Source organism: Hipposideros armiger, unplaced genomic scaffold (genome assembly GCF_001890085.2).
Source record: "Hipposideros armiger isolate ML-2016 unplaced genomic scaffold, ASM189008v1 scaffold_299, whole genome shotgun sequence".
Taxonomy (NCBI): Eukaryota; Metazoa; Chordata; class Mammalia; order Chiroptera; family Hipposideridae; genus Hipposideros; species Hipposideros armiger.
The window spans coordinates 659,311-675,110 of NW_017731649.1; the positions used below are offsets into that span (position 1 = coordinate 659,311).

General features: G+C 61.5%; 1 protein-coding gene across 5 annotated transcripts in view; it reads right to left on the reverse strand.

Annotated features, from left to right (window-relative positions):
• FRMD1 (FERM domain containing 1) overlaps positions 1–15,726 on the reverse strand; it is a 24,530-nt gene extending 8,804 nt beyond the window's left edge. The window contains exons 1-6 of one of the 5 annotated variants that reach the window (XM_019659508.1): positions 15,616–15,726; positions 6,506–6,622; positions 2,159–2,249; positions 1,748–1,827; positions 1,225–1,301; positions 41–227 (exon numbers count right to left, since the gene is read on the reverse strand). In XM_019659508.1, the coding sequence (XP_019515053.1) occupies positions 41–227; positions 1,225–1,301; positions 1,748–1,827; positions 2,159–2,249; positions 6,506–6,574 (504 nt within the window). In that variant the 5' untranslated portion in view covers positions 6,575–6,622; positions 15,616–15,726. Of the gene's footprint in view, positions 1–40; positions 228–1,224; positions 1,302–1,747; positions 1,828–2,158; positions 2,250–3,434; positions 5,074–6,505; positions 6,623–6,765; positions 6,816–7,249; positions 7,450–7,474; positions 8,597–15,615 lie in introns of those variants that run through there. The other 4 variants (XM_019659509.1, XM_019659511.1, XM_019659510.1 and 1 more) reach the window with 4 other exon arrangements.
• Between the last annotated feature and the right edge of the window lie 74 nt (positions 15,727–15,800).

Below are 15,800 nucleotides of genomic sequence, written 5' to 3' on the forward strand. Positions count from 1 at the left end.
CCCGCCCCTCCCCGCCCGCAGCCCCGCCCCATGGCCTTACCCACTGCGGGAAGTAGGCCTGCGGCTCGAAGTACCGGCCCACGTGCGCCGGCTCGCGGTGGTTGCCCAGGTCGGCCTGCAGCCCGTAGGCGGCCAGCAGAAAGTAGGCCTCCTCTCGGTGGACGCACTGCGACCTCAGCACCTGCTCCTTCAGGTGGCAGTAGTACAGGTGCCGGGCCGTCCTGTCACTGGGAGGCAGCAGGCGGTCTGGTGAGGGGCCAGCTCCTGCTGCGTCTGGACGTCTGGACGGTCCCTCCACAGCCCCAGGCCCTCCCTGCCCTCCGGGAATTCACATCCTTGTCTTGCCACACCTGGCCACGTTCCAGGGTGGCACAGATGAACTTGCTGATGGTCACTCCTGTCCCTGAGGAGCCAGGAAGCCTCAGCTCTCAACATGCCAAGGTCAGGCTCCTTCCCTAACCAGGGGCAGCCTCCACCAACCCCACAGCCAGCTGTAGTGGGCAACCTCCCACACAACCCCCCTCTCTCCAGAACCTCCCACACAACCCCCCTCACTACCCAGAACCCTCCACACAACCCCCCCTCTCTCCAGAACCTTCCACACAACCCCCCCACTCTCCAGAACCCTCCACACAACCCCCCTCACTCCCCAGAACCCTCCGCACAACCCCCCCTCACTCTCCACCCCCCCTTTCTCAGAAGGCTCGTTGGGACCATCAGGGAATTCCTGGGGACATAGTCCTGGCTGGGGAACTAGGGTTCCTAAACTGCCCGGGGAGCCCCGTGTTACCCTGCAAGCTCTGAGGCAGACCTCCCGATACTCTGAAGGGAGCCCCGGGTACCCTGCCTGGGACCCCTTTCCCACCGCTGCCGGACACCTGCAGCTGTGCCGCTGAGAGCATTCGAGCCCCGTGCAGAAGGGCGGCCCTGGTCTACGGCAGCGACCTTCAAAGCCCCCGGCACCCGCCACGTGTAATGCACCCGTCCCCACCCCCCAAGAGAACGTGGATACCTGCGTTTGGAAAACTTTTATGTTCCAGCTCAGTCTCCACATGTCTCCACACATCTCCACACATCTCCACATATCATCTCCAGGAACAGGATGACGGTGCCTCCCACCCCACCAAAGCGACAGCAATGTCATGCTCTTCACACAAGCTGGGTGTCACCTCGCTAGACCTTCACCGCCCCGGGAATGTCCTGACGGCCTCAGCAGTTAGTTACCTTATAACCCTCCCGTTGTCCACGTAGTACTGCACCCTGAGAAACGTCACGAAGGGGGCCCTGCATCTGCCGGTTCCCTGGAGGGTGAAGGCGGGCGGGAAAAAGGGGCCATGCAAATGGCCTCAGCGGCGAGCTGACAGCTGGGCCGTGGCCACCGTGCGGCAGTCCCCTGCCATGACTCCATCCCAGCTCCAGGCTTAAGCTCAGGTCTTAACACCTGGGCAGCTGATCTTATCTCGCTGTTTTACAGAAAACACTGAGTGGAGCGCTGCCCATGACATTCGCGAGCGTTTGCCCAGGATGGCTTCGGGCTGGCGTCCCTCGAGAGTGCAAAAGAGAGTGCTGGGACACCGCGGGGAGCAGGCGTGCCACCAGCGGGCAGCGCTGTTGGCGGTGGCCCCTCTGTGCAGAGGCAGCACCACCGCACAGCATGGCGGGTCCCGGCACCAGCGCCCGACCTGGATGCACAGACGTCCGGTCCCCCAGGGGCCTCCCCTGCCCTCCCACCTGCAGTCCCACTTACTTGGTGCATCTCTCTCCTCCAGTCCTTTGAGAAGTATTTGCCGAGCTTTTGCTCCAAGTCCATAAACATATACTCGTTGTCTAGAAACAGAAGCAGGGCCTCCATCAGAGCGTCCCTCCAGCCCCGTTACCGCGTGTTAAACCCGCGTGTAGCTGAGTGGATTGGGTGCAATCGGACCAAAGCACAGGTGAGCTCGGGTTCCAGCTGACAGCAGCACGCAGGGCTGCCTGCCCCTGAATTCTGCTGAGGTAACAGGCGGGTGACAGTGGGATATAAACCAGACCGATTTGGGAAGACGGAGCATGGAGCTCAGCTCACAGGTGCCAGGCGAGTGCGAGTGAGCCCTTCAGACTCAGGCCCCCAGAAGCGGCCTGTGCTCCTGGGCTGGGGTGCAGGGCAGAGCTTACTTACTTCGGACCACGCTGAGGCCAAAGAAGTGGGCTTCTCTGATGCTGGTCTTGTCACACACCTGCTGGAAGAGCTCGCGACCTGTGGCCTCCACCTGTGAAAGAGGGGAGGTGGTCTGGGCGTAGCCCACCAGCTCGGCCCCCAAAAGGGCAGGCAGTGGAGAAGGTGGGACCACTGAAGGGCTAGGAGGCAGGGGCCTGGGGCCGGCTGCTCCCCACCCACTGCAGTCAGCACTGAGGGTGCTCGAGGACTGCCCACCCAAGACCAGATGTCCCCCAGTCCAGCAGAGCAGCCGGTGAGAGACTGGGGGTGTAGAGGGGAGGAGGTGGGGCAGTGGGGGCATGGGGTGGGCATGCCTGACCTCAGTACAGGAGCCTGCATGAGGCCGGGGGCGTCCAGACGGGTTGCAGTAACCTGTGTCCCAGGGTATGCCCACTGGGCTCTCTCCCCCAACCCAACATTGTGCAGGCTGCCCCTGAGAGCAGGGCTGGGTCTAGGCACCCTTGTGCAGGGGGCCCAGAGGGGCGAAGGTTGTTTCCAGGGCCCCTTTCCCCACTCCCAGCAATACCCTGGTCTCAGCAGCCCCACTCCTGCTGCAGCCTTGGGGGACAGTTTCCTCCCACAGGCACCTCCTGCTGGGCTCAGGGCCCAGGCTGAGTCCCCCCACCCTTGCACCCGCCCCCACTGGCCTGAGGTACGGGGTGCTGTCTCCATTTCTGCCCATGTGATTGCCCAGCAGGTGTGTTTCATGTGCGGATACACAGGTAAGGGCGCTCTCTCTTCATCTATTATCCAACCTATTAGGCATCACCCTACCAATGCTTCATTTCGACCGAAAACTGAACAACCTCTTACTATCAAACATCCAGTAACTTCGCGTTTCCAGTTGCCTCATGTCAACTCTTACACTTTGTTGATTTGAGTCCAGACTCAAGAAAGGGCCCCTCCCGGGACTGGGTGGTGCGTCTGTCCTCCCTCCGAGCATTACCCCTGCCATTTATTTGTTGGACACACGGGGTCATTAGCCCTGTGGCCAACGCACCCCCGCCCCCGCCCCGCGTGTCCGGCACGTTCCTCTATCCACTGCATCCCCCCCCAGGGCTGCCGAGCGGCCCCACCACTCTAAGTTCCCGCATGGCGGGCAGTGGTGTCTCCAGCGTGCATGGGGCCCGGCTGGCGAGTCTCCGGTTGTGAGAGGCGCACCCTGGCACAGACAGGCAGCAGGCTGGCGCAGGACAGCTCTGCTCTCACTGGGCCTTCTGCCAAGAAGGTGACTCACCTGGGGACAGGCGGTGCTTCTGGGATTCCGGGAAGGCCGTTTTGTGACTAGTGCATCTACACTGTCTCAAGCCAAACGGCATGTCCGCACTGTTCTGTGGTGAATGACTAGGGCTGGCTTTGCTACTCCCCATTTAAATTGAGGGGTTGGTGGCTCAGCAGCAAAGGCCTTTGCAGCCTGTAGTTTTCTAATACCTAGACGTGAAGACGCAGGAATAGTTAGATATGGGGCGCCCTGTCGTGCTCACATGAGAAAGTCAGCTGGCTCTGTCCCCACCACGCTGCGGCCAGGTGCCTCAGTGGGCGTGTCCATCAAGGCTGAGTTTGTGTCTCCATCACAGGCCTCACACTTGGTCCTGGTCGCACATGGGGCGGGGGCCAACCCCCCCCTCAGCAAGCCTTCCTCCTGCCCCTCCCCGTGCCCTGAGGCTCCTCTGAGGATGCGGGGAGCAGCTGGAAAACGCCCCCGTCAGCTCCAGCATCGCACTCCCAGGCGGGGAAACTGAGGCTCGGGGAGATTCTGTTACTAACGTGAATGTCGGCTCTGATCTAAATACAGAAATGTGTGCCTGAGCAGACACATGTTGGAATAAGACATTCATTAAGTAGTCAAATAAGACATTAATTACCAGGAATGCCTCCAGCTCCGGCCAAAGGTTTTCATAAACCACACTGATCCTTAAAATGAAAACACTATCTCACAGGGCCAGCCAAGTTTCTGGGTTTTCCTGTTCCTATAAACCCAACTGAAACAGGCAGATAAAGCGATTCTATCTTCCTCTGACCGAACCCAAGTGGCCTGAGTGGCCAGTGACATCTGGACGTGAGACAGGTGTTGCCACTTGGAACCTGTCCCCCGAGCCCCCTCCCCTCCCCAGGTGTCCCCAGGAAGGAGAGAGCTGAACCACGAAGCTATTTCTCATGGTCAGCGATGTCCACCAGGAGCTTCCGCTCCATCGGCCAAGAGCAGGCGGACCCCTCCCTGCCCCGCAGACCTGACGGGACCCTGGCGCTGCAGAGCCGCACGACCCCGCTAGAGAGAGCACGGCAGCAGGGGGCCTGCCACACAACCGCGGGGCTCCCCCAATGGGGCCGCCACCAGGCTAGCGGGGAGCAGTGAACGCAGAGGGGCTTCAGAACCAGGCGGCCCCGGGCTCGAGCCCCAGCTCGGCACTTGGCAACGCAGCTCAGCACTCGCCGACCTCTGGACCTCAGCTCTCCCATTTGTAAAATTGGACAAAGGAGAACTGGCTGAGCCGGGGAGGTTATGTGAGGCACCTGGCGGGTGTCAGCACCTGCGCGTAAGGAAGGGGCTACTTCAAGCAGCCGATGGTAGAGAGAGCCGGCCGCCTGCGTGCAGGCTGTGGCCACGCTCAGAAACTCCCAGAAGACAGAAACCGCAATTTGAACAGAGACTGCCTGGATTAGAGGAACTTAAAGCCACTTCCTTTTTCACTCAAAATGGATAATAAGTAGAAAGGACCACCATGCCCATCCAAAAAGACAGAAAAGAAAAGAAAAAATCCCAGCTGGAACTGATTTGTCCTTTTGGTGACGCATCAGGGACGGACGCCCAGGGTAGCAGCACACATCCTAGGCGGGCCCTGCCCTGCCCAGCGCGTCCCTGTCCCCACTGGTGTTTGCTGTCAGACCAGTCCCCGTGCACCCCAACAGGTGACGTGCACCCCAACAGGTGACGTGCACCCCAACAGGTGACGGGCAGTGAAGGGCCCGTCTGCACTCCCCACACCCCGACACCGGCTCCCTCCAGAAGTCCCACCCAGCTCCCACCCCAGAATTCCTGTGAAAGGCCTTATCTTCCTACTCAGGGGCACTGCTTCACCACGGAGGAAGAGCAGGTCCTCTAAAATGACTGCTTGGGAGCCGCTCTGTCCCGGGGTGACCACGGCGTGGGGAAGGCTGTGAGGAGGTGAGCTGGGTGAGGGCGGCCACGTCTGCGGGGTGCGCTGGCCTCACACACGGGTCCGTGACAGGGAGCCAGCAGGGGACTCTTAGTCATCTACCGCAGACGCAAGCAGCTGGGTCACCTGGCGGAGGTTTGCGGGAGCCACACACCTGTGTGGAGAGCACCAGTCCGCACACCTTTGCTCAGGTGGTACCCTGTGTGTGTTGACTGAGCCCATGAATTGACGAGTTATTATGCATCATGAGCATCTCTCGTAAAAGGATAAGCTGAGTGATGCGATAGGTGGAGGTCACACGGGCCTGTCACCAGAGACGGCCCAGGTGACCCCTGCCCGGCCGTCTTGGGCACAGCACTGCGTGGCCGCCCTCAGACGCAAGGAGCCCGGCGACTCCCCCGGGCAGGCACTGGCAGCTGTGTCTGGAAGTCACCTCCCTGGAGGCGCCGGCGCAGGGGCTGTGGGAGGCCTGGGGGTGAAGTCAGCCACGCCAGGAGCGGAAGTGGACGGCGAGGAGTGCGAGGGGAGAAGCGCCCAGCGCCACGTCAACGGGCACTGGTCTTGAACGTCAGAAAGCCTTGGTGTTTGGGGAGGCAACACGCTACATGCGCACAGCTCCTTCCTTCCCAGTGGGGTCACCTTCTTGGGAGGACAGGGCTGCGGCTCTGTGTCCCCAGGCGCTGCCTCCGAGGGGCTGATTCTCCGGCCTCATTTAGCATCTGTTCCCGGCGGGGACACAGCCGCTCTCAGACACACACCCCCACTCCCAGGTCCCAGGGAGAAGCTCCAAATGGGACGGGTCCCCAGAGCAGAGGGAGCCCAGGAGGACACTGGTCTTGGGGGGACTGGGCAGCGCTCAGGTCAGGACACTGGACACTCATGTGGGCCCAGCCACAGCCATGAGCCAGACAGCACGAGGGGACACTGAGGCCGCAGTGGGTCAGAAATGACAGCTCCTCAGAGAGGCCAGGCAGGGGGCACGTCGGCCCGATGTCCCCGCGTTCACTGCCACACCCCGCTGTCTTTCTCCCTCCCCCCACCCCCTGCCCACCCTCAGGGCCACTCCCACGGTCACCCTTCCCCACACGTACCCCACAGTCCCCCACGATCACCCCACAGTCATTCCGCCCCCGCTCCGCTGGGCACTCACCCCCACGACCAGCCGCAGCTGTTCCCGCGTGGGCAGCAGCACCAGGATGTCCCTGCTCTCCACAGTCATGTCGCAGCCCCTGGGCCGGTCTCAGGACAGCGTCCCCTCCATCTCCTCCTGTAGGAGAGAACTGGTCAGCGGCATGGCCGGGAGGGCAGGGCGGCCACGGCCTGCGTGCCGCCTGGAGGGTGGCCCGCGCGTCACCACACCGCCCTCCCCCTCGTCCAGCCACGGGGGGGCGCACAGCACCACACACCCACCCAGCGGCCTGGGCTTCCCGAGGACCGGGCTCCTCGCAGAGCTCCGGGCCCCTCGCAGAGCTCCTGGCCGGGAAGGGACCCAAAGCGCAGCAGGGCCAGGTCCCAGCCGGCCGTGCAGGGCAAGGTCCAGGGCTGTAAACAGCGGGGACGCGTCAGGCTGAGTGGAATGCAAATAAACAGTGTCGGGCTGGCACCCGCTCCCCTGCCTGGCACTGCCCCCCTCCTCCTCCCCGGGGACCAAGGGGAAAAGCTCTGCGGACGCCCAGGCTGCAGAGAGCCAGGGACACTGCCGAGGTCCCCGCTGGAGGCGGGCGGGCGGGGCCTCCGAACCCAGAAAGGTGCCCGGAGTGGTGGAGGCCGCAGCACCGGGCCCCGTGCAGCCTCCTGCCCGGTCCCTGAGGGGAACGAATCACAGGCTCCGTGGACTCCCTTCAGTTTTGGAAACTGACGCCAATTCTTTCATGGCCCCGGGGTCACTTCCCACCTGTGCCAGCAGTGAGAACCCCGCTGCGGGCGAAGATGGAGACAGTCCGCGGGGACACTCCAGCCCGGACACCCTGCAGGGCTCCCGCCGCCTGGCCCTGTGGGCTCTGTCTGCCCGCTGAGGCCTCCCCCAGCTCTGCCCAGATTTGGGCTCCTCTCCGGGCGGGCGCCTGGGAGAGGCTGCTGCCTGGCCCCTTCACTCCAGCGTGAAGGCAAAGCTATTCACCTGCAGGTGTCTGTCGTTTCAGCCGGCCATTTAACAATTCCTCAACAAGCAGCCATCGGAGGCTGCCCAGCGGGGCGTTCCCTGCACGCAGGCTGCCGGCTCCATGGCCTGTGACCCACGGACTAAAGGTCACCAACGCTCTGTTATTAAAGGACAACGCACACGCTCCTTCACACGCATGTCTGAGCACACGGCCGGCACGTGAGGGGCAGGGCACCACGGCCACGCACACACCAAGACGCACCCGGGCCGTGGAGACACAGCCGGCAGGGCCCCCGAGGTGGGTGCGGGGCCCAGAAGGGCCCCGACTCCCAGGGCAGAGCGCCGCGGGGCAGTCAGTGTCGCAGAGGGAGGTGAGCCGCCTCGGGCTCTCCAGGCCCCTTGCTTGGGCGGGTGCTGGCCGTTTCAGGTGACGGTTAGCAAACGAGCCCCCAACACCTCCAGTGAGAGAAAGAGGGACGAAGCCCCGCGTCTATCGGTAAGTGCTGTGGAGAGACCCTCACGAAGACGGGGAGCGCCTGCCCCAGGCCCTGCCTTCTCACCGGAAGGCTCGCAGGTTCCACACTCTGGGGTCAGTCCCAGGGCCAGGGAAGTGGCCACATCGTGTCAGGGGGACTGCGGTCACTTCCTGGAAGGGCTGCACAGGCTCCACGTCATCCAGGGCCACCTCCGCCCACCACACCTGCCCACCGGCCAAGCACTTCTGCCCTTGGGCTTATCAAGAAGATAAGAGCTTCCGTCCTTTGGGAAAACACAGAAATGTGGCCAGCCCCGCAAATAAACGCCGTTCTAAACACCTGCTGTCTTCCGAACCGGCTTGCTCAAGTCTGCTGAGCTGCGAGTGTGAGACCTCAGGTCTGGGAAGATGCGGGCACAGGACAGGCGGCTCCCCAAGCCCCGTCCTGACCTGGCCTCCTCACACTCTGGGCCCCGAGATTTCTTCTCTGCCCAACTTTCTTCCTTCTGGATAATTGGTCCTGACCATGAGATGAGCCCACTAGGGATGTTCTAGACACAAAGCTTCTGAAATGTAAGTCCATAATGTCCAGGTTTCACAAAACAACTCAGGGAAACCACTGGGCAGGGATAGGCTGAAGTACTGTCTGTGGACGAGGATCTAAGACATCCTGCCAGCAGGGAGACGCCCCCCCACTCCTCCCAACACACCCCCCCCAACACCCTCCCCCCCACCACCCCATTTCTACAGAAATGAACAGAAAAGGCAACGCCCAGAGACAGGAAGGCAGTGGCTGCTGGGCTGGAGGTGACCGCACATGGTGGGCAGGGGGTCCCTTTCGGGGCCGTGTGAACGCTCCCCGACCGAATGGGGGCTGAGCAGCCCGTACATTTACCCAAGCGCATTCAACCGTTGACTTAAGATGAATGTATTTTACAGCATGTAAATCACACCTCAGTAAAGCTATTAAAATACGCGTACATAACAAGTCATAAAATAGCGGGAAAACACAAAAAGTCATTCAATAGATGGCACAAAACGCGACCATCGCCACCGTGGCGTCCCCTCCCAGCAGGTGTGCGTGTGAACGCGTGTGCATGCGTGCACGTAGCCCCGGTGACAGCCTGTCCTGTGTCCTCTCCAGCACAATTAACAACAGCCATCTTCCCGGGAGCTGGACGGAGTTAGTTCTTACAGTCACAAGGACCCGTTTTAAGAAGGAGTCTGAATCAGGGGCTGAGCTGCTTAGTTGGTGGCAGCGGGGATAGAGGATCCCTGGGTGGGGTGGGGGCGGCCCTGCTCCCACCACGCAGAGCTGCACCCCAATTCCTAGACCTCATAGGGCGGAGTGTGAACTGCATGAACACCCCCACCCTCCTGGGCCCCTCCTCAGCCCCCACCCCTCGCACCTGCACCCTCCCACAGGGCTGGGGGGTCCTACAGCTGGGTGGCTGCGAGGCCCAGAAGCACAGAGGTGTCAGCGGGGGACGGAAGTGGGTGTGTACCCAAAGCTGCTCCCATGCCGTGGGGCCCTGCCCCTGCAGAGAGCTGGCCTCCAGCCCCAGGGACGGCCCCTCACCCACAGCAAGCCAGGAAGGATGTGCCCACCCCGCTGTCGAGTGGGCAACACAGGCTGAGAGACGGGGTGGGGGCCCCAAGGCCGAGGCTGCTCAGGGCGGGCAAGTGGGGTTCAGCTGCTGCTGTAGCTGGGGACACAGGTGCTGCTGCCGCGCCATCCCCCTCCCGTCACTGTCACCAGAGGAGCCCTGGGGTCACTCCATGTCAGCCCTGACATTGCTCCCAGGACAACTGGCTTCTTTATTGCCTGGACTGGAGGAGGGAGTGTGAGCCAGTTAATTACAGCCGGGGGAGCGCCGGGTCCCCCAGCGCTTGGTGGCTGCTTGGGGCTCCAATTCCCCCCTGTCAGCACAGAGAGCAGATTCTTAGAATTCTCCCCTGCACGCCTGCTCTGTGATTGACAGTCCCCTATGCCAACGCTAACCTGGCCCGACCGCGAGCACACAGGTCCCCTGCCCGGAGGGAAGCCGTCAGCCGTGAACAGGCCTCCGGAGGCAGGCTGCCCGGCCGGAACAGAGCAGCGGGCGAGGAGCTGGGGGCCGCGCAGCACCCCACACCCCAGCTCTGGCTGACTCCCTGCCCCAAGTCCACATGGTAGCAAATCCTGATGGTGTTACCTTCAAAACACGCCATCACCTACCCACCCATGTTCCCACTTCCACACCTCTCTCGTCTCCAACCGGGACGACTGCAAAGGGCTCTCAAAGTCGCCTCTTCCACCCTCCCCCCCCCCCCCAATACTTCAGCCCCTGCAGTCTCGCTAAACAGGGCAGATGGCTTCACTCCTGCTCAGTCGGCACATGCTCCCACCTCCCTCAGCGGAGAAGCGCAGTTCTGAGGCGACCGTGGGCTTGCGGCCCCTCCGACAGCTGGCGCTGCTGGCTCTCTGGCCCCTGCCTTCCTGCCCCTGGACCTTTGCACGAGCTGCTCTTCTGCAAGGAAGCTCTTTCCAGCACATCTGCCTGGCTCGTCCCCTCGCTGCGTTCAGAAGTCAGCCCACTGTCCTCCACAGCACCGAGCACAACTTGGCACGTTTACTTGTCTGCTGTCTCTCTCTCCTCTGAAAGGAAGCCCCACACAGTCTTACAGCGTCACCCCCGCTGCCGAGAGCAGTTCCGGGTCCATTGTATGTGCTCAACAAATGTGTGTTGAGTTAAAAAACGTCCACTGCATGCCTGCAATACTGTCCAGTGTGATTCTCAGCCATCCTCTTAGGTGGGCTGTTATGTGCACTTTACAGATTTGCAAACAGGCTCAGAGCGGACCCAGGAATCCCGGTCTCGGGCATTCCCACCAATTTCACTTCTGTTTGTTGGAGCCCAGGTTGCCGCGGAGCCCTTCCCACCTGGCCTGAGCCAACTCTCACAGCCTGGGAAGACGCTGTAGCCTGTCTCAGGTGTGTCTGGGCCCATTCCTTCTCTGCCTTGGGCTTCCCTAGGCAAAGGTGACCTGCCAGCCGCCAGTGCCATCGTCACGAAGGTGTACTGTTAACTTCTCAAGGACTTGCAGGAAAGGGCCGGGGACGTCCCCAATCTTCCCTGTCACCGATGCCTCTTGGTGACTAAAATGCTACAGTCAACGCGAATGCCTTTCAACATGACCCCTCAGCAGTGTGGGTCTGCCCGAGTCCTATGCCCCCAACTCTGCCCAGAGCACCCCGGAAATGACTTGGCTGCTCTCCCACCTGGAGTGTCCTCTGTCCACATCTTTCTCTGTCCACATCCTTCTCCGTCCTCAAAGGGCTCCCCTCAAACCCCAGCTTCCCACGCACCCCTCAGTCTCCCTCCTTGGGACTTTTTGGCACCCAGGGGTCTGCAGTCAGTGAGAGAGCAGGGCTACATCTCATCTCGTCAGCGGTCCTGCGCTGCACATGTCTAGGTCGCCTGAAGGGCGCATGGCAATGTGAGTGGGCTGGAAGTGGCCCTTCCGAGTGCCCGGCTGCTGTCCTGGTCCAGGTACCACGCCTCCAGGACCAGCCCTGCAGCGCGATGTGGGCCCACAGGCACCCACAGAACCAACAAGCGTGAAGGCCAGCCAGAACCCAGCAGCCTTCGTGCTCACCCCCAGCCTCAGGCTGCCAGCCGCCCCCAGCCCTCACGGCCCAGGCCTGCCTCCACCGTCCCCCTCACTCTGGAGTAGGTGTGCTGTCAGAAGGAACTGTCTGGAGTGGCGGGTCCAGAGGCCAGGCGCCCGCCTGGCAGGCTGCGCCCCTGCGGTGTGGGAACCATGCGCCCGTCCACCTCTCACCGTGCACTTCCTGGCTCTCTCCCAGGCTGCTCTTAGCACACCTTAGGGTGGCCGGCCTTTCACTCTTGTCTCAGCTCCATTGTCACCTCTGTGGAGAGGGCCCCTCCGACCACCGGCCCACAGTTCTCGCTCCAGCCATGCGCAGGCTCGTCACGCGTTTCTGTTCCTCTGACTCCACGGGGCCGCGGCGACCCTCCCGATCTCTTGCTTACTACGTGTCTGGCTCACTGATTCATGCTCCTCCGCACCCAGCCAGCTTGTCCATCCTGGTGAATCCCCACAGCTTTGACAGACACTTTGGCCATAGTAAGTCCTCAATAAAGACCCACTGAATGGGGCCGGACGAGTGGCACGTTGGTTAGGAGTTGGCTTGAGAGCGTGAGCTCTGAGCAGCACGGCCCAGGTTCGGATCCCACATGAGGGCCAGTGACACTGCCCTCTCTACAGCTAAGATGGTGAACAACAGCTCCACCTGGAGCTGGGCTGCAGGCGACAGCGTAGGCTGCAGTGGGGCTGGCCGGCAGCGGGCGTGAGATGCCATGAGCCGCCATGAGTGGCCAACCAATGGCCAGCGAGCGACTGCCTCACCCGTGAAGAGCGCAATGATAATACCAACATGGGCCAGTGAAGTGACGTCTTCCACAACTAGACTGAAGAACAAAAGGACAGCAACTTGTCTGTTCCCCTCCCCTGATTCCCCAACGCTGTCCCTCCCCCAATTCCCCAATAAAATCTTTAAAAAAAAAAAGACCCACTGAATGGATGGACACTTGACCCAATAAGGAGTGTCCATATGGTCACACACACCATGAGTGTGACCTCCACAGCAGCTGTCCCATGAGGCAGACCTGGCCAAACAAGAGATGGACAAAAGCAGCCTTGACTCTTACAGAGCACCCAAAATCCAGTCAGGGAAAATGGTTCCTGTGACACGGCGGTCATAACTCAAGGTCATGTTCATCACGCATGGCCCCCGCTACAGAATGCAAGGTCATCACAGGTGCTCTGCCTCTTCAGAACTCAAGGTCATGTCCAACACATGGGCTTCCCCCCTTCAGAACTCAAGGTCATGGTTATCACATGTGCCTCCCCCATCTCCCAGCCTGCAGAGAAGCACTATCAACTGTAGTGAACCAACACGTCTGGTATTACACTTGGCCACGGCCAACCCCATATGGAAATGTCACCATACAGCATGACAAGGACCCTTCCAAGTTTATACATTTGTTTAACTTTTACAGGGCGTATCAGATTTCCTGGACCAACCTCAAGGTTTTTTACTTGCCCAAGGTCATGGCAGTATCCTAGAAATGTAAACCAAGACAGGCTCACAGTCTTGTAGAAACTCTAGCGGGGAGGTGAGGGGAGAGGGGAGCTCAGAGGGGAGGGGCTGGGAGAGGAGGGAGGGGTGGTGGGAGACGCAGGGCTTGGGGTGGGGGTGGGGGGGCTGAACCCCGGGAGCCAGGTCGGGCCTGGCAGACATGTGGCCCAATTGCTGCCCCCCCACCCCCGTCCAGGGTCACATGGTCAACAGGGTGAGAGAAGACGTAAGATCTGGTAGCCATGACACTCTTGTGAGTGACAACTACACTGGGACAACAGGTGACATCTGAGCCGGTCCCAGGCCTGTGGTCCCGCCCTGAAGAGCAGAGACCTGAGCCGCCCTTCAAATTTCAGTTCTTTGCAAACAGGATGCCGCATTCTGGTCAACTGCAAGGCACCCAGGCGTCCTAAGGAGGGTGCTTCAGACAAACCATGGGGCCATTCGGGTGAGGACCTACCCCCCTAATGCCAAGACTTCAAGACAAACATGACACCTCGTAGACATAAATAACTGCTCACCATCAACAAAGAGCATTTGTGCAGCCATGGACCGAATCTGAACTTCTGAGCCGGTTTGCCCAATGACTCAGGCCCTACCCACCTGCCGGAAACTAACACCAAGGCCTCTGGGCTGACCTCTCGGTGGGGAGTAAGCAAACAGGCATGAGAATGTGCTGGAAAGCCGCACACAGTGCCTGGACCATGCCCACGGGGTTAAGCTTGCTGCAGGAGCAGGTGACTCAGGTACCCAGGGCTGGCGCTTTCAGCCCCTCAGAACTCACTGTGCAGACCTCTGCAGGGAGGGCCCTTTCAGGAGGCGGAGTGTGCATCTGAGGAGACAGCACCACAGACAGTCAGTGCTAACCTGGGCTGGGGGAGGGTCTCGGGTGAGCAGGCCCTGCCCAGACCCGGAGGGGCCTTGCATTTCCTGAGGCTCGGTCACGGCTCTCATTCACTGTGGGGTTTGAGCAGGTGCCAGACCAGAATCCTGGAGACTGAGCCCCAGTGACGGCTGCTTTCTCTGGAAAAGCTGCACAAGGCCCTAAGCGCCCAGACACAGCACCGCCCGGCCCGAAGCCCTGCCTCTGGGTACCTGTCGCAGACGGGACCTCACACCTGCCCACTGGCCTCCAGCCTGTGTCCAGAAGGGGCCCTACACAATGCCCACCTGAGACCCAAGAGGCCTGCACTTCGCTGAACCAAACCCAGCTCGGCAAGGGGCTGGGGCCTCTCGTGTCCTCATGTCACCATGATCCTGGTCACAAGAAAATCCCTGGAAAGTCCAAGAGGAATGAACACAACTGTTAAGCAGCGGAGGGGGAGGGCGTGTGTGACTTGCAGAGCCTCCGTTTGGCAAACACGCCGCTGGCGGCAGGTGGCGGCTGGCTCAGATACAGAGCCACCTCAGGGGCTGGGCCGGGCTGGGCCAGCGTCCCCAGTCTCCCTGTCTTCTTGTTCTAGAAAGGCTGGCTGGATCTGCTCCCCTGCCACCCCCTGAATTTGGGGGGTGGGGGTGGGACCCAGTTCACTTTTTTTCTCCTGTCACCTTTTTGTTAATACTTAATTGGGGGCTGAAGTCTCATAGAAAAGGGGGACAGGTGTGTTTCCGGGCCTTCCTGCAGTTCCCTCGCACACACTCATCACTGACCACACATGACACCCACTCATGCCAACACCCCAGGACCCTCCTGAGCCCCCCTTTCCGTTCCTCTCACTTTCCGTTCCAGCTTCACTTTCAGAAAGGAAGAAAACAGGATCTTCGGCTGGCCTCAGAACAAAGGAAATTCCTCAACTAGATTAAAACGCGAAGATGTCATTTTGTCACCTTATGTCAACGTCCCCCATAAACACCGCCCCACACAAACCATCCAAAACAACCCAAAGTGGCCGACTGGCTGGTGCGCGGTCCTGGGAACTGCTACCCAGCAGGCGGCCAGCCCCTCCGGATCCCGGATCCCGGCGTTTCTCTGAAGGCTTCAAGCCGCCCCAGCAGAGCAGGAAACAAGGAACGTCCTAGCACAGGGCAGAAGCCCCTCCCCCAGGTTCCTCCAGGTCTGTTTTAAGCAACCGTTGGAGTCTAGCCCTCCTGGAGCAGAGCAAGCTCAGAAAACCCACATTTCAGGCCACACTCCCATCGAGGACCGGGTGGGGGAGGGACTGATGGATGCAGCGCCCCTGGGTGCCACTGCCCCGGGCCTGCACCTGCCTCAGAGTGCTGGAGCCAAGGGGGTGGGGTGGGGGTGAGGGGAGAGGGGCGCTCAGAGGGGAGGGGCTGGGAGAGGAGGGGGGGTGGAGGGAGACCAGGGAGCGAGAGCCAGGCTGGGCTCCCTCCAGAAAGGCTGGTGGGGGGCCCCAGGGGCTGCTGGGCGGGCCGGGGAGGGCCCGGAACCTTCCCCTCAGGATCTAGGGGTGCAGACCCAGAAAAGTGGCGGCGGCCAGATGACAGCCTGTCCAGCCAGTGCCCCGTCCCCGGGACCGCCGAGCGTGGGGCGTCGCAGGGAGGAGGCGACCCTGCCTGCAGAGACCCAGCGCTCACCTGCGGGGCCGGTTCGGGTCGGGCTCTGGCTCCCGGTGGGGGTCCCGGGGGCGCGGCGGGAACGCGGACGCCGCTCCGCCAGGTCTGGGAGGAGCCCCGCCGGGAGGCAGCTGTTGGGAACGATCCCGGGGTGTGCGGGGCGGGGGCGGGGGTGCATCGGGGCTCCGGATTGGCCGGCGCCGCCC